Source organism: Betta splendens, chromosome 13, assembly GCF_900634795.4.
Source record: "Betta splendens chromosome 13, fBetSpl5.4, whole genome shotgun sequence".
NCBI classification, from domain to species: domain Eukaryota; kingdom Metazoa; phylum Chordata; class Actinopteri; order Anabantiformes; family Osphronemidae; genus Betta; species Betta splendens.
The window spans coordinates 8,108,732-8,127,552 of NC_040893.2; the positions used below are offsets into that span (position 1 = coordinate 8,108,732).

The 18,821-nt window shown below is 44.7% G+C and overlaps 1 protein-coding gene across 1 annotated transcript in view; it reads left to right on the forward strand.

The window, feature by feature from the left end:
• Window positions 1-18,821, forward strand: part of arhgap35a (Rho GTPase activating protein 35a) — a 50,474-nt gene that overhangs the window by 19,165 nt on the left and 12,488 nt on the right. Inside the window, exon 2 of the mRNA XM_029170600.3 lies at window positions 11,569-15,382. Within this exon, the coding sequence (XP_029026433.1) occupies window positions 11,681-15,382 (3,702 nt within the window). The 5' untranslated portion in view covers window positions 11,569-11,680. The remainder of the gene's footprint in view (window positions 1-11,568; window positions 15,383-18,821) is intronic.

Here is an 18,821-nt window from a genome sequence, read left to right on the forward strand (position 1 = left end):
TTTGCCCGTCATGGCAGCCAGTCTCCAGAGTGCAATAGGAACCCGGCTTTATCTGGCTTAATTTGTTTATTCCTCTTTTTCCGCTGTTTTTTTCCCTCTCCCTTCCCCACTAGATTTTATCACCTTTTTAGATGTTTGGTTGTGCCGCTCTGTGATGTAGGCTGCCTTTATGAATGAACCCACTCAAGGTCATTTGGTCACTGTGCCTGTGATGTTTTGCAAACGGAGGTCTCTCACACACACACACACACACACACACACACACACACACACACACACACACACACACACACACACACACACACACACACACACACACACACACACTTCCTTTTATTGCTTAATATAAAAAAAAAAACTTGTTGACTGTCTTACACCTCCTTCTATCCATCCCATCCTCTCTCCCTCTTCTTACCCTTTCTCTCTGCTCAAATCCCCATGGAGACACGAGTGGAAGTAAATGAAACAAAGTGAGCTGGAGAGATTGTACGAGAGGGCGATAAAGACAGAGAGAGCCATAAGTCCCCTGATGTGTGCTGAGTGGACACTGGCAAACTAATCCCTTTTTACCTTCACACAACAATCACAGTAATGACCTTAGCCTGCGCTCGCCGATGGACAGACTTGCATCTTCGGGGGGTGGGGGCAGGTGGGGCGTGTGAGACGGTGTTTGCGTGCCCTCCTCCTTTGTCTGAGATCAAGGATTAGAAAGGCTTAAAGATGGTATGCTTAGCCGGGTGTGGGCATGTGTGTGTCTTTGTGAGGTGGGTTTTATCTAAGATGACGTCAGCACTAAACGAAGCGCTGTAGCGTTAAGTGCAAATGCTGCAACAACAAAAAACTACTGGTATAAATAAGTTTCATAGTAAAACCAAATATGTTCCTGTCTATGAGAAAATGTTAACGTTTGTATTTTTACCCGGAGAAGAGAAACCGGAAAGGAAAAGCACAGCATGATGCAACGCACCTCTGTGTTTTTCCTTCTGCAGGAGTTTTGATCCTTATTGCCAACATGACAGGCCAGTGGGCTTATACAACAAGCCTGACACATAAGGCCTCTGTGGCAGAGAAAGAAATGAGGGTTAGGTGGAGAGAGTGTTGCCATGGAATTTCATCGTGTGTTTGTGTGTCAGATAGGAAGGAACGGGTTAACTCTTGGATTAGGGCCAGGACAACTGCTGTAAAACCCAACCTGGTTCCTTTCCTGTTTCAGCAGAGAGAATGGTCTAATTCTCACCCCCTGCCTGCTGAGACATTTTCTTCCTCTAGGCCTTATGTGGGAGCAGTGCAGGCAGGGCTAGAAACTAGTCTGAAGAATAATAAACAATATAGTACGAATGTAACTTTTAGAAATGAAGAGGAGGCTGAGCTCTATAGAGGTCAACATTGATTTTTTTTTTTATTCCCCCTAAATGGCTACTTCTGGCCTTGTGCTCTGTCATATATGAGGCTGTAACAATAGCACGCATTGCTCAGAGTACTTTAAGTCTCCTCCTCTGGTGTGCTAAGCTGGTCTACAGCCTGTCTTAAAACATGCAGATCTGTAGTCCAGATTACTCGCGTGACTGCTGGTGGCCTCCAGCTGCCACTCTCGGCACAGACAAAGGTCTTTGGCGAGGGGCAAAGACTAGACTAAAGGTAGACTTAAGCCTAGACTGACTCCCCATAAATCATTTAGTTACACTGTTGGCGATGAACTATAGGCCTGTATGAAATTATTACCATTAGTCCAGTTATGTCGTCATTACAAGAACTATGAGAAGTTAACACCATAACTTATTTGTTGACTAATAAAGCAGGAACCAACAGGTGCTATACTCTGATGTTAGTATAAAAGAGTCATATTGTGACTTTTATAATGAGCCTATTGTAAGTCTTTAGATTAAACCCCTACTGTAGTGTCCACAAAATTACCGTGTGTATATCCAATAAGACAACAAGATGTTTTAAGGTGTGGTTGTGCAGTACATGCAAAGGTAATGGTTACAGAATGCACTTGCAACAATGAGGAAGCTTCCACTGAAACACTGCATTCCAGGCCCCACTGAGCGGTGAAGTGAGCAGAGCTCAGCCTTGGGCCCTAACAGTACTGCAACTGTAGGTAGGTCTTGAGCTATAATGGCTCTCTAGTGTCTGTCAGGACTGATTTAAAATGGATGACTAAGCGTAACCCCTGCAACCTCAGGGCTAGTGGCCCCAGAGCTTTCTCCGCTTCTTTGTGTCAGACTGCAGAAGAAGCAGAAGAGGTGCTGCTCGCGCCCATGCTATGAGACTGCTGGTGAAGCTACACCACAAGAACAAGCGACTTGAAACTGGTTCCGCCACTCACCACTTTTCTTTTGCATCCATTCTTTTCTGCACCGCAGTCTGGTTCTTTTCTTATAACAGAAGGGCCAAGAACAGACTATATTTTAGTTTATTTATCCATTGAAGCATGAAAATGGTTTATTTGTTTGGCTTTGTGTTGCCACTGCATGAATTGCACTTTGGAGTGCAGAGAGAGAGAGGAGGAGGGGGGGGCGAAGCTCTAAGAAACAAATTTTAAACAACAGAGAAAGAGGAGGGAGGAGAGGGAACGTGTCTGCAGCCATCTGCCTTTGTGCCAACACTTGGTTACTGTGGCAACCAGTAAAAAGTCATTATCTTTAATTGACACTGTGGCAGGTTCAGGTGTTTTCAATTGTATCATTAGCTTTCCCCCCCCCTCCCTTTGCAGTGACTCACTCGTCTTTGGCAGCGGGCCTCCTCTTCGTTTTGGGGTTCCTTCATGGTTTTTACATCGTGTCCTCCATCCATTCTTGTAGCTGCCTGGCTGTGTAATCTAGGGTTGGGGGGGTACTTTGCTCTTGTCCCTCCCTAACCTTAGTAGCATCCCCTTCTGTCCCAGGAAGCTGCTGTGATTGCAGGTGGTGCGACTTGTTTCTTTCGCTTTTAGGGCGATGGCAACAAAAATGCAGATGAGCGGTCGAGGAGTAGCTCTGTCTGTGTGCCATTAGCCAACCGCAGTCCCTGAGTACTTACCAGAACCTCCCTCACCTCCCCCAACACTAACTCTCTGTCTCTTACTGCTCCTCACTCCCCACTTGGCTGGGAACCCTTCTTGTTCTCTCATAATATTTTTCATGGCCTCGTTTATGACTCCAGACACTCCTGCCCTTCGGTGTACGTCCACATCCAATCTTCTTGTCTTTTGTTTATAGTACTATTAGACACACAAGTTCTTGAAAGGTTGCATTTACCGGGGAAAAACAGCCCAAAAGAAACAGTTTATTTTTCTTTTGAGCTCCTCTAAATGAAAAGAACAATTTTACTGTGGTTCATACAAACAAGGCAAGCCTTCGAAATCCATTTGTAGTTTCCAAATGCATTTTATTACAACAAGACATTTCACACTGCCATTAGTACCTCAGTCAATCAGTTTGTGGGTAAAGAAAGGATCAAAGTCGATTTGAAAAACAATTACACAAACAAAGCCAATATAGACATGTTCTGTCTGTGGCTGTTGTCTGGTTTGTGCCTTTAACTATCGAAGAGCCTGTCAAAAGCTGTTGGCAGTGCATTGTCCAGGTCCTGCCTTTATTACTGCTAGCTGCTTTATTAGACCTCCACTGAACAGGATTGACTTGAGATGCAAGTGGAAGTGGCACCTATTGACTAGTTTGTCTTCTCGTGCTCCTGGCAGTGTGATGATGCTACAGGGACACGGCTGCATCTAAACTCCCTACTAGAGAAAATAAGAGCAGACAACATGTAATAATGCACGTAAAGTTAGGCAGCGATGTCCTGTAGCTGCTGTTATACTAAATCCACCCACGTTTCCAAGCGCTCTGTTGCTTCACTGAACATTCGGCAGAGGATCAGGGCTTCTTAAAATGTAGTTATCTAAACTTCTGGGCACGTGAGATGTGAACATGACATGTCTGCGCTCAAACATATGGTGTAGGTGCTGGGTGACTTTTTGTGTACGTGAAGACCATCTGTCACTTGGTAACAACTTGGCTGATCTCTGGGCGATGCCAGATTTCCCTGCAGCGATCATAGCACCTGATTATATACAAAGCCTGGAGGTTACGGGTCCATCTGGAAAGAGTTTAGCGACATTATCCTCATGTTAAAGGGTTTTTTGAGGCTGATCAGAATGAGGTCAGCTGGGCTGGTTGAATTTGAGACCATTATGTATAGTCCTTGCTCTATGCCTTGTAGATATTGTAATCCGTCTATCTATGATGTGCAATTGTACGTATTTTGTAAATAATAATTACAGATATAGAATCACTTTTGAAAATTGCTGTATGGCATTTGGCAACTTGTTCTGAAGTCAAGCCTCCCAGCCGCAGCCATTTTGTACTGGCCTCCTTCCACCACCTGCACCACACTGCAGAAGGCACAGGTGAACGCAGCGCGCGCTGTATGCTGCACAGTGGAGACTTCCCCTCACGGTGAGGCAAAACACTAAAAGCTGTGTGGCTCCAATCATGTAATTGTCGCAATCAAGTCTGTGCCGTGGGTTTTGTCTAATGGTCAAAATCTTTGCAGCAGTTGATAAAGAGAGAGACCCTGGTGGCGGCAGCGTCGCTCCGCGAGTGAGCACAGCTTTCCTGACTCGCTCACCATCTGGAAAACACATCCAGCACATCTATTAGGCAGCCACTCTAGCAAAGGAAGAGTGCTCCACTGGAAATGGGTTAATAATGACAGTTAGATTGAAGGTAATGTCAGCAGTTGATCTGTCACTCACAAATCACAGTGTTTTATGAAGATGGCTTTCGCCACTTGTGGAGTGGATTACGGCTTTGAAAAATTGTGAGTCACTGAGTCGAGTTATTGAAATGTAGAACTGAATTGTTTTATGGCAACGTCTTCCACCCACAAGTCTGAGTCCAGAGTTCTCTCCTCTAGTTAATCAGGAAATAAAGGGAAGAAACTTCTGATCATTAGAACAATGTTTTTTACCTTTATATCCACTTGTTAATAACAGATTGAGGCACACACATACCGTCACTGTCAACCTAATTACACTGTGTCCGCGTCTTCCTAAGGATAATGTAGGAATCTGCCATATTTAGCCTGCGTTTAATATCCTCCCCTGATGTCTTTGGACACATTTACGTATCATCTATGTCAGTCTGTGTTGTAGCTATTTGTGCTGTTGCACCATGTTTGACTGGGAGCACACAGCAGCTGTATTGAATGTCTGAATGTGTGTTTACACTTGTCCTGATGCTGACAAGCCTTGCAGCAGGGAAGCAGGGATCAGATGTATGCTAATACCACCAGCAGACAGTGTTGTACTCCGATAGAGGCTGGGCCTTAAGGTGGGGTAGTGCTGCAGGAGCAGACAGCTGGGAGGGGAAGCAGGAATGCTAAGGCGGAGAGAGAGTAGAATATTGGGAGCATTAGACAAGGGCCAAAGGCAGGGAAAGCAACAAGTAAGGCAGTTCATGCCTGGAAGAGTGAGGTAGGAGGGAGGGGAAGAGCCCACAGATCAGCTTTTGTACCAGTAGAAAACATGGCTTGTCTGTCTGACCTTGCATGGAAAGCAACAGTTGTTTTTGCATTATGTTGTTTAAGCTGTTGAACAGGGAATGTGCAGAGCATAAAAAGAGGTTCTGTACTTTACTGGTACCTGCTGCCTGCTCAGGTGGGACTTGACTGGCTATTCTCTGTGGTTCTACATAGGAGATAGAGCTGACAGAGTTTATTATATTTTCTGTAGGTCGTAGCTGCATGAAATTGTGAAGTAAAAGTGAGAAGAAAAAGTGAAATACTGAAATAAATACAATGTCGCACCTTGTGTCTTTATAGTGCACAGATTTCAGGGTTTGCTTGTTAAAACCCCTGCTGTTTGTCACATTTTGCTAAGAAATAAAAGGAACGTTTCAGTTAACCTGCTGTTGCAAATTTGTTTTCAGTCGACTGATCGAATGATTGCTCAAATTATTTGTAAGCTCTAGTAGCATCTTCGAAGAGAAAGTGAGGTGATTTTTTTTTTTTAAACTTGTCGCAAAAAGCTCATGTGAAGGTCGCAGGTCGTAGTTGAAGGCAGCTAAGAATCGGCTGTAATAACACTGCCTCTCACTCAGCCAGGGTAGACGTGACCTTCTCACTGAGGAAGGGATCCACACGGAGGGGAACTCGCACGTGTGCAGTATCTGTGCAGGTTCCCATGGTAGTAATTAGATTATATAGCTGTCATAGTCTGTGTTTGCAACACATTATATTTAGCTGCGCTATCAGCGAGGCCTCCTGGTGCAGCTGAGGAGGTGAAACCACAGTGACACACTTGTTTTCTGCCCCCTTCTACTATTTAAATAGGCTGTCCATTCTTTTAACATAATTTCTCCCCCCACTTGAACATTTCTTTTTCTTCTCTAATCACTCATTAAAATGTTTGGTTTGTTTATTGGTGTATAATTTCTGATCCTCATTAGCTATGCCAGCTGGTCTCCACCTTCAAAATGCAGCGATACCCTAGGAAAAAAAATTAAGCGATTTGAAAAATCTTGCATTGAAGCAATAATCAGGGTAATATTGTCGTCAACCAGCAGGACACATTAACTAATTAGAATTAGACCTCCTTTAAATCAAAAGGGTTTTTTGGATGAGGTGTTGTTGAGCATATAGGCTCTTGCCATGTTGCATCTACTGTATGTAGCTTACATAAATGGGCCCCTTGTACTGTTTATCTGTCAAAGGCAGAAGTAGTTACAAATTCTCTGACGTGAACCAGTGATGGCTTTAAATCTCCAATCAGACGGTGGATGTGGACTTTCCTGCCTTCTTCCTTTTGGACTTATCTTTGATTTGTCGAGTGTTGTCGAGTGTTTGTGGTTTTTATCCTTCGTGTCCTTCTTTGCTCTTATCCTGCATCCTTCCTCCCTCTATCTATTTGTCTGCCTCTCGCCTCAGGGGGTCTATTAAAACTGGCCCTGCAGTGCAGGTGGAGGGGAGGGCTATAATACTTCAAAAACAAATTCATTGCCTTATTGGAGTATATCGGATTGCCAGTCATTTACTGGATGTAAATGTGGAATGGAATCAAGCAGCTCTTGAGGGATTTATTATCTGCATTGCTTTGTGTGTTGATGTGGTCCTGTCCTCGATGATGCTGATGAACAGACAACACCGTTTACAACTAGCTGAAGTTTGAACACTCTAACTGACAATAACTTCTGGATCAAGACTCGCAACTTTTAAATCAGCTGGCTGCTTTAACTGGTTCCTCCTGTTACAGTATTGACGAGCATGCATACATTCATGTGCCTCAACCCTTGTAAAGTACATTAGCAGCAGTCAGCTGCGATGCTTGTTTACCTATAGTGAAGGTGGAAATATGAAGGTGTTTGCTTCCTGCTTGCTAAGTGATAGATGGATGTACTGCATTTGCCAACAAGACAAATAACCTCTGTTGTAGCATTTACACTGGATACACTGCACCACAGATCATTTAATGTGAAGCAAAATGAATTCATCACTCCCTCCCACGTTTATTCTCTACATATGTGTGGTTAAATCTGCCAAAGGAGACAACAAGGACTGAACAGGAAGTGGTGTCAGTGTAAAAATTGCGTCCAGCTGCCCACACCTTTTTAGTTTCTTACTAATGGGCAACAAGTCACCATAGAGGACGGAAGGAGGGTGTGTGAGAGACTATGGATAGAGAATATGATAAGGAAACTTGGACGAAAGGGCACTGGAAATATATATGAAGATGATGATGATTTTTTTTGTTGCTGAGGGCATGCAAAACAGTAGTAGTAGTATAAAAATACAGAGAAAAGAAGAATAAGTGAACAATCATTTTTTTTAAAATTGGCCTAAGTAAAAATAGTATTAAAGTATAATTTTCCTCCTCTATCTCTCATCACCACCATCACACTTCTTTATGACTTTTTCATGACCTTTGTTTCTGTCAGCTCCCAGCCTTCCAGGGGGTAGAACACTGTACAACCAGAAGGCTTGCTGATAAACAGTGTAAGCAAGCGTCTTCACTGAATAGCTGTTAATTTAAATCCTGCGGCAGCCACTAAGGAACAGTGAAGATCTATAATTAGAAAAAGCAAACACCATCTCCAGAATGCTATAATACAAAATAATGCCATCACCGCAACACAAATTGTGATATATAATAGTAACTGAAGGTTTTGGGTGATGCTCCTTTGGTAATTCTTTCTCTACTGTTTCATGAAGAGAATGCACTCACCCCACGAACGCTCCGTGCTCTCCCCCCACAGACGGTGAACGCAGACTTGTCCCTTCTGCACACTTTAGCAAGTGTTATGATGAACTTCACGCCCTGGCACCTTAGCATCAGCTTCAGGCTACGCTCGAGTACCCTAGAGATCCGTCGTATCGTTCAAGGTTCGCTCGAGACGAGTTTCTCACATTAAACCGGTTTAAACCAGCGGTTCGACAAAAAAAAAGTTGAGAATGAGCAACGGGGAAATTGAGATGCGATATTTGTGTTGATTAGAGAGGGGACAGAGTGGTGTGACGAGTCAGACCCTGACCCCTCACTTCTCCAGGCCTCACCAGGCCCCGTCCCTCCTCCCTGAGGAGATTCCAGTGTGCAGTTCACATGACCCAGGCTACTGACCTCTCTCGCCTTCGCTTTCTGCCCATTCTTTGCTATACTCCTATTCTCTACCCCAGTTCTAACTTCCCACCCCCTGTCACCTTCCTCTGTGTCATTCACTTCTTCGTGCATCGCCTCCCCTTTTTGTTTACCCTCACGTTTTTGGGGTCAGCGGCAGCCTTAGCCCACCTAGGCCTCAGCCCTGAACAGTCCCGTGTTTTTAGAACATAGAAGTGGCTGATAAGTGCATCAGACACCACGCCTTTGGTTGAGACTGGCAGCCCGACTGCTGTGTAACTGCACTGCTCCACTGGGCCAGCAGAACACTGGCAGTTATGTCTTTATAGGTCTGCAATGAAACAAAATGTATTTCTCAAATGACTACATACGCAAGGCACGTTAATGGCACTGTTAACTGCCTAAATATTGCATTGGTGTGCATGTAATACAGAATGGGGTTGTTGTTATTTTGGATGCTGTAAAAAGACCACAAGCTCTTCACACCAGCAATCCTAAGAATATGGCTGAACGAACACAGTTCAGTAAGGAAGAATAGCCTAGTATTGCTTTGTGCTGGGCTGCTCCTTAGCTACAGAGTGTGCCTTTGGCTTTATTGCAGCTAAAACACTCTTGCCACTCTTGAAATGCTGCACTAAGACAGGCTGTTGAAACAAGCTGACCTGTGCAGTTGTAATGTCACATATATTCTGTGTTACTGTCAGCTTGGTCCCAGGCACACCAGTCAGTCTCGTGAGGCATTTTATTATGCTCCATTGTCTGTACGGCTCTGACCTGAATCACTGCATCCTCGCATCACTAGGAACTCAATTCTGAATTGCCTGCTTTTCGCACTGGGAGAGACCCTTTGAGGCTCCTGCAAAAGTGCCCTGACTTTCTTGTCACACTTATGTGTGTGCTTCCAACTGGCATTGTGCTGAAATGTGCATGTATAGGAACATTTATTAAAAAAATGGCAGGTGGGTTCAGCGAGACTGATGCAGCGTTGGGGACCTTTGTGTATAGCACATGTACAGTAATGCGTTTCTGCTCCTGGGTTTTCAGACTTGCCTGTTCATTTAACGTGTTTGTGGGCATCTAATTTGACTTGGCCTAGACATGCTATTTCACAACAACCTCTCTAATGGCAGCACTTCCTTCTAATCACTTTTATTTCCTCCTGTTTAAATGACATCTCACCCACACATGTCATGTTTTTGCAATAGTGTATCACGGAACGCTTATTGGTTAGTGCTGGCCTTTACATTTAATTAATTGGACTTGCAGCTCTGGATGTTTGTCTCTCTGAACTTACTAGATGCGTGTTCTGTTTAGCCAAGGGACCATATCCAAGGGCAGCAGGTCGTGTTTTTGTGCTGTTGATTGCAGTTGAGAGACTTTTTGGTCTTTAATGTGAATGTGACTTGCTTAGACCACGTGTTTGCCTTTAACCTGCTGAGTCCAGCCTTACAGGTACTATACCACAGTTTTTCTGTGCCGCAATGATACTTGTTCTACCTATACACAAGCTTTGAATTAGGCATGATTCCTTTGAATATATGGGCCAGCAACGCTAGCGGAGTTGACTGCACATTGCACTGCCTGTCTAGGTGCCTTGATATATTTTTCATATATTTCCTCTATAAATATTAAAACACAAGCCATTCTTTTTGATATTTATTCCTCTTTTTACTAGCACTGGGTTGTGTACCTGTCTTTCCCTTGTAATGTTAATTCAGCGTCTGGCTTTGAACTTTGATTAGTAGCACTCAGGATAAATTTTGGAATTCATATTGTTAGTGTAGTGTCCACACAAGGTTGGTGGGATGTTGATTTGTATTTAGTGAGTCTACAGCGTTGTTAGTGTCTCGTACCCTTGCCTATTCAATGTCTGCCCCTCTGGTGCAGTGATGTTGAACTTGAAGTTCATCTTTCCGCATCCACAGTTGGCTGTTGTTGGACAAACCCCGGTTCAGCAGCAGTAAAGGCTCTGTCAGCTTCTATTCTCTCTGTCAAATAAGATATTCAGGATTACTATTAGTTTTGATACATTAACACCTCAGTTATGACACAGAGAGGATATCTTCGTACCACCATGTTTTATGCTGCCTGTCTTACAGCACTTAACATTTTTTATTAATCTTTTGTCTGAAATAATGATGAAATTGGCTTTTTTGAAACTGGCCAGTCAACAAAGCTTTTATATAGAGTATGTATTTATATGTGCCCTGGTGTTAATTTGTTACAGCTACTGTAGGTAAATACTTTGGGACATTGGCGATGTTACTGTGGCCAACTGTCATGCATTTGCAGCGTGCTGTTTGGTGAAAAACACAAGAAAACATGTTTTTGATAGACAAGTCAGCCAACAGGCAGTGCAGCCTTTTAAAATGCAGATGGCTTTCCCTAGTTGGCCAATTAGTAACTTTAGCTTTGGAACACTTATGTGCTTTCATCTTCTCGTGTGTCTTTCATTTGGGGTGCAGGAAGCGTAGTGTGCTGCTTCCATAAGCGTGTGTTGGTGCATGTGTGCACGGGCATGTTAATGTGTGCCTTTTTTGTGAAAGCTGTGAAAACCCCATGTAATGCAGTCACGCTGCTGGCAGTGGCACAGCCAGCTATACTGTTGGATGTCAGATAATAAGCCGAAACACACATCTTATGGGAATATGGAAATTAAATGTGTATGCCATCGCTGTTAGTAGTGCAGTCCTGGCAGTATAAAAAATAAATGAGTTAAATGGGGAAAATTGCCTTTTAGTAAGCTACAGCTGGGTTAAGTAATATGCAGCATTCCAGCAGCTTTGCCACTGACCTCAATCTTTTCAGGAAACCTTCAGCAGAGGAATTGGATCACAGATTAAACATTATTAACAGCACACAGTAGGAATTTAGATTTGAGGCACAATAATTCTCTAATAATAAAGCTTGTCAGTTGATGCCTTCTCAGGATTAACTACATTTCTCATCTTTCTTTATGTCTTTCTCTCCTGCAGGGATTGACCTCAGCCTGGTGAGCTCGTCTTGCATGGAAACCTTCCTTCTGTGGCAGCCGCCTCCTCTCCACAGAGCTAAAGGCCAGCATGGCAGGATGAGCCTCTGCCAACGATGATGATGGCCAAAAAGCAAGATGCCCGGACACCCACCTACAACCTGGTTGTGGTTGGGCTGTCCGGCACGGAGAAGGAGAAAGGCCAGTGTGGAGTGGGAAAGTCCTGTCTGTGTAATCGCTTTGTTCGGCCAAGCGCAGATGACTTCTACCTAGACCACACATCTGTTCTTAGCACCAGTGACTTTGGTGGCCGTGTGGTAAACAATGACCACTTTCTTTTCTGGGGAGAGGCTACACGGACAATGGAAGAAGGCCCAGAAAGCCGTATGAATGTGGTGGAGCAGACAGAGTTTATTGACGATCAGACCTTCCAGCCACATCGAAGTACGGCACTCCAACCTTACATTAAAAGGGCTGCTTCCACCAAGCTAGCTTCGGCTGAGAAGCTGATGTACTTTTGCACTGATCAGCTAGGGCTGGAGCAGGACTTTGAGCAGAAACAGATGCCTGAAGGCAAGCTTGTGGTGGATGGCTTCTTACTCTGTGTGGATGTTAGCAGGGGCATGAACCGTAGCTTTGAGGACCAGATGAAGTTTGTTACCAACCTGTACAACCAGCTAGCTAAAACAAAGAAGCCCGTGGTACTGGTTCTCACCAAATGCGATGAAGGAGTTGAGCGTTATATTAAAGACTCGCACACATTTGCCCTAGCCAAGAAAAATCTACAGGTGGTAGAAACATCAGCACGCTCAAATATCAATGTTGACCTATCTTTTCTTACTCTAGTTCAACTAATAGACAAAAGTAGGGGAAAGCCTAAAATTATTCCTTACTTCGAGGCACTGAAACAGCAAAGTCAACAGATTGCCTCAGCCAAGGACCGGTATGAGTGGCTAATCACTCAAATTGTGAAGAACCATAATGAGATATGGCCCACTGTTAGTCGCCACATGCAGACTGCGCCTCAATATAAGGATTATGTTTTCCTTGAGAGCACAGCTAAAGCCAAGAAGCTCTTCCAGCAGCATGTGCATAGACTTAAACAAGAGCACATAGAGAAACGTCGGAAGGCCTATCTAACTGCTCTGCCACAGTCCCTGTCTGTGCTATTGCCAGAGTTAGATGAGATAGACCACCTAAGCTGGTCTGGAGTTCAGAAAGTCCTGGAGACGAAGAGAGACTTCTCCCAGTGGTTCGTAGTGCTAGATGACACCCCCTGGGAGACCACGTCACACATTGACAATATGGAGGATGATCGAATCCCCCAGGATCTACTAGAGACCCCAGCAGCTGAAACGATCTATGAAACCCACCTGGAGCAGCTAAGGAATGAGCGTAAACGAAGTGAGATGAGATGGGAGTTCAAGGAGAAGCTAAGTGTCTCTCCTTTCATCACACCAGGGAAACCCTGGGAGGAAGCCCGAAGCTTCATCATGAACGAAGACTTTTACCAGTGGTTGGATGAGGCTGAATATCTAGATATCTACAACAAACACCAGAAGGAAATCATTGATCGAGCCAAAGAGGACTTTCAGGAACTTCTTCTGGAATACTCTGAGCTTTTTTATGAGCTGGAAGTAGATGCAAAGCCAAGTAAAGAGAAAATGGGAGCCATTCAGGAGGTGTTGGGTGAGGAGCAGAGGTTTAAAGCCCTGCAAAAACTGCAGGCAGAAAGGGATGCCCTGGTATTGAAACATATCCACTTTGTTTACCACCCTACAAAGGACACCTGTCCTAACAGCCCCCACTGTGTGGACAGTAAGATAGAACAGATTCTGGCGTCCAGATTTCCTACCCGCTACGCATCAGAAAGTTCCAGACTGGATGGAGGGAGGGCTGAACGAATAAATCTTGTCATTCTTGGCAAAGATGGGCTTGCAAGAGAGATGGCAAATGAGATAAGGGCCCTGTGCACCAGTGATGACCGGTACGTGTTAGATGGAAAGATGTACGAGTTAACCCTTCGTCCCATAGAGGGGAACGTACGCCTGCCAGTTAATTCCTTTCACACACCAACCTTTACACCCCATGGTTGCCTGTGCTTGTACAACTCAAAGGAATCCCTCTCATATGTTGTTGAGAGTATAGAGAAGCTCAGAGAGTCAACTATTAGTAGAAGGGACAGGGAGAACAGCTTTGCCCAACTTCCGCTGTCTTTACTTCTGGTTACCAAGCGGGGGGTAGGATCCATTGGAGATATTGGGGGAGAGACAGCTCAGACTCTCATTCAGCAAGGGCAGCAGGTGGCTGGGAAGTTACAGTGCACTTACCTAGACCCTGCCTCTCCAGGTATGGGCTATGCACGTAATGTCAGTGAGAAGCAGATCAATCAAATGCTGAAAGGTCTCTTAGAATCACGGAGAAGCATAGGGAGCAGCTCCCCTCCTCTACCCCCTCCAATCTCTGCCTTCAGAGACTCTCAGACACAGTCAGTGCCAGAAGCAGATCTGAGGATAGTGATGTGCCTGATGTGTGGAGATACATACGACCTAGACCAACTCCTTGCTCCATTTCTGTTACCCCAGCATTGTCGTCCTGCTTCTAATCTCAGCAGTGGCACCTCTGTTCTGCTGGATCTCAGCATAGGAGGACAGAGGCAGAATATTGAACTGTCATTGCTCTCGTTCCACTCTTCGTTCTCCCTCCGCAAAACCAGGCTTGTCCATGGCTACATTGCAGTTTACTCTGCTCGCCGCAAGGCCTCTATGGAGACATTATGTGCTTTCCTGTGTGAGGTCCAAGACATTATACCTGTCCAGTTGCTAGCAGTAGGTGAAAACCAGATGGAACTGTCAGACTCTGACTCAGCTAAGGAACAGGTCAGTCAAGGAGAGGAGCTGGCCCATGAAATAGATGCCAGGTTTAACACAGTCATCTGTGGACATGGAGGTGTTGTCGGGGGCCTTCATAAGATAGATCTTTTTCAATCCTTCCTTAAAGAAGTTGTAGAGAAGCGCACCATTGTTGAGGCCACACACATGTATGATCATGTAGCTGAAGGATGTACCACTGAAAGTACCAGCCCTCGCTGTGGCTCCCCTAGTCCAGTTAACATTCTTATGGACTCAGAGGACGATATTGACCCATCACCACCTTATCCCACCCTGAGGGAGGACAGTAGTTTTGCTTCTCAGTTAGCAAACTTCAAGTTGCCTGATCTGGATTCGAGTGACAATTTCTCTGTTATTTCTGAGCTTAGCACCTTTGAAAGCAAGTTGAATAACAAGGTCCCTCCACAAGTGAAGCCCAAGCCTGTGCGCAAGGTTAACCTTAATCGACCAGTGCCCCAAGCTGTCACCTGGGCTCCAGGTAGTGATGGCGGCTACGACCCCTCAGACTACGCAGAGCCCATGGATGCTGTGAGCAAACCTCGACCCACAGAGGAGGAAAACATTTACTCTGTTCCCCATGACAGCACACAGGGCAAGATCATCACCATCAGGAATGCAAACAAAGGTCACTCCAATGGCAGCACTGGAGGGAATGGATCCGACAGCGAGGCTGATAGTAGCTCACTGGAGCGCAGGAGAAAGCTGTCTGCCATTGGGGCAAAGCCTAAACTCTACAGGGACAGGTCCAAACGGCTCGGCAAGTTCAGCAGTTTCAGGACAAGCTTCTCTATAGGTAGTGATGATGAGATGGGGGGTCCACCCAAGGCGAGCCAAGATGATGGAGGAGGTCAGAAGGACAACTCTATCGAGGAGGGCGAGGACCCTAAAAGAAGAAACATCCTTAAGAGCCTGCGCAGAAACACAAAGGTTAGTGTTAGTTTATCTCTGTCTGAACAAATAGTAGTCACAAATTTAGGCAAATGCTTCTACGATGTTATGTAATAGAAAACATTACAATGTTTTTCACTGTACCCTATGTCATAACTAAAACTAGATATACCGTGATGACTGTTTTGCCAAGAAAGAGTAAATTATTGTTAGAGATGATATTTTATATCTTTAGCACCTGGTTGCTTTGCTGGATAATTGTGTTTATGCCAAATGTGGGGTTATGAAACCTAATAAGTTAATTTGATCTTTTATTTTGTGCAACTCACGGAAAACATGATATAATGAAGCTAATGCTTTAAAATAAGAAAGGCCTGCTGCATTCTTTTTGTTTGACTGCTCTGTGGGGCTTCTCTAAACTAGCTAGATCATCAGAGGAAAAGGGACAAATTCTAGTCATCAAACTTCTTTACTATAGGGCAGAAACTTGTTAAGATCACGGACACAGTCACAGTATACACTGTGCTGTTTTATCTGTTGGTGTAGATGTTGATGTCTGCTGGGTTGCATCAGGTTTCCCATTATCTGAGAACTAACATGATAATGTTTGACATTTATTTCAGTAGTATTTTGAAAGCCTAAACATCCATCGTACAGTACTTGGATAGAAATTAAAATTAATGTGATAGCTTTGAAAATTCTTTGTAAACATCTCTGCTGTGCAGAAAATGACAGGCAAAGGGACATAAAATCTAGATTTCTTTTTTTTTTTTGAACATCAACCTTCAGTTTTATTATTTACTTGTTTTAGCTACACATGCAGTATGGTAATCTCCTCCTGATGTAATCTCAGATCCTTATGATCATGCAATAGTCTATTATTATGCCCCCCCCCTCCCCCCCTTCCATTTTTTTTGCTTGTTTTTCCTCTTTATTTTTATAAATGCTTGCATCACATTTGTCACGCGTTTCTTTTTTAACCTCTATCCACTCACCTGATCATTTCTGAGCCTGTCTCTGAGGTGTTGCGGGGCTTATCACTACGGCGTGGTGTTCTTGTCTGCACATGGCGCAGTTGAGAAGCACCAGCTGAGTAGGAGTTACAGCTGTGTATGTTATGCTTCGTGTCTGTGATAATTACCGTAGCTGTCAGTGGGGAAGGGGATGATTAATGTTTTCACACACTCGGCTGTGATGTCCAAGTACCTGTGTGAGTGCCTGACTGTCATCTTGCTTTGCTCCTATTTAACTAAATGAAGCTAACTGCTGTATTTCACTGAAACAGGTGGCAGCGAGGTGTAGGTCAAATTGACTACCGGTGCGGTGGAAGAACTCTGTTACTGACTCTGCCCCAGACCACAGGGGGCAGGAGAGAACCCTGGGGGGGAATCAATAAAGTATCACACGACATATGTGTGGAAGCTACTTATTTCAAAACGATCCCCCCAAGAACCCAAGTGTTTAGATCAGTGTCGTCCTCATTACTCTAATTAGTGCCTCTAACTTGTGCCCTACAGCAGGTTTGGGATCTGGATATCCACATTACAGACTGTTATGGCTTAATTGTGGTTGTAACATAGAGATCATGTTCCATCACGTGTTTTTTTTCTAAGCAGTTGTCCCAAAGATAAGAGCCCATTTTCAATGTGACGCTGCCTGAAATGCCCGCAGGGTGGCGTGTTATTGAGTTATTTGGTCATGTTGGGGAGATTGTTGTGGGGACGCTGGGTTGGTATAGAACCAGCTGTTCCTATGAATGACTTTCCTATGAACGAAGTTGTTTTTTTTTTCTCAGCTGTTTCAGGGTAAATGTTTGGGCTTTATGCAGTTAAAGTACTAGTTCGCCTTAGGGTGCTGACTTTCAGGCTTCCACCCGCTGTCTGTCCGGCCTGCCCTCCCTCAGCGAGGATCCAGACACATTTCCCCCTCCGTCTACTGCAGCTTTTTTTTTTGTGTCCAAACCACCTCATCCAGCAAGAGGAATGCTTCAAATACCTCAATCACCTAGTTTCAGTCAAGTGTTCTCATGCAAGACGGAGGGGAATAAAAAGAGGAGAAAACACAACACAGAAAGAAAACAAAACCGAGCCACAAAGAAACGAGAGCTGTTGATGGAATCCTCCTTTTTTTTTTTGGATTGCAGCTTTGTATTTCAGTGTCCTACTGCGTGCAGCATATGTAAACACTCACCATGGTGTCTGTATGTTAGTACAAGGATGTGTTTTGTTTGTCTTATGTGGTAGAGGTCTGTTTTGTCTTCTTGGTGCTGGTAACATATCCTGTCTCAGTCAGCAACTGAAAGGAGTGGCCAGAAGGCGAAACTGCAGGGGGAGAAAACGGTGAAACAGAAAATGAGAGGGGGGCGCATTAATACGGCCTGTTAAACTGTGAGAGGCCACAGATACACTACACAGTCAGCGTGATGAGACAAATGCATTACGAGCTGCTACTTGGAGCTAAAAATCAAGCTGACACGGAGGTATGACGGCACGGCTCAGTGCAACCACGGACGTCAATGTCTCGTAACATCACAATCTATTTTTGCTGCTGCTTTAAATCGGCCGAATGTCTTGTGGGCGTTTTGCACATGCAAATACATGGAAGAATTTCTCCGGCCAGAGCTTCGGCTGAAACGCCACAGGTGCAGGAACGGCTGCGTAAGCGGCGCGGCGCTGGAGCCGGTAGCTGTGAGCGACGGGAAGAAGTTTCTGTTCATGTGGGGTTATAATAGCGAGCAAGTGGGCAACAGTGAGTGACTTGCTGGGTCTGCAGTTTTAGACCTGGATGTGTGTCGGCGCAGGTCCTTCATCAGCATTATTGAACGCAGCGCACACTCTGCCAGCGAGACAGGCAGTGTGGCTGAGGCGTCTCTCGACATTTTTTCCTTATCACTTCAAGCGCTGAGGTGACAGGAGAATTAGTGACGGTGCCGTTTTTTTAGAGGCCACTGGCGTTTTTAATGCCAAAACTGAAGTCAGACTTAATAGAAGTAAAATTTACGACCTTTGTTTTCCAGTTTAATTCTGTAGAAAGAGACTTCTGCTAATGATTTGTGAGATAACCGCAGGTCAGGTTCTTAGATAGAAACTTAAGCACTCAGAACACAGTGGCTTGGCACTGTAAAGTTGGAAGTTGAAAAACCTCTTAGATTTCCAGGTGAGCTCTTGTTGATCTGCTCAGTATTAATTAGTGCTTCCCTCATTCTTCCTTTCAGCGTAGCTATGAGCGTGTGTGTGTGTATATATGGAATCGATAGCGGGAGCAGAGGGCACACCGGACTCTTTCTTTCTAATGAGTACTCCAATGCTTCCTTCCTGTGTGTGTCTGTCAGGGCTGTGTTGTGCCCACAGTGTGTGCGTCCAGCCAGCCTCCCCTCCTCTCCCCTCCCCTCCCCTCCCACCCCCCAGCCTGGCAGGGCAGAGCCTCAGGGGGCTGACAGACTTACTAGATATCCAGGCCTCATGGGCCTTCGAAACAT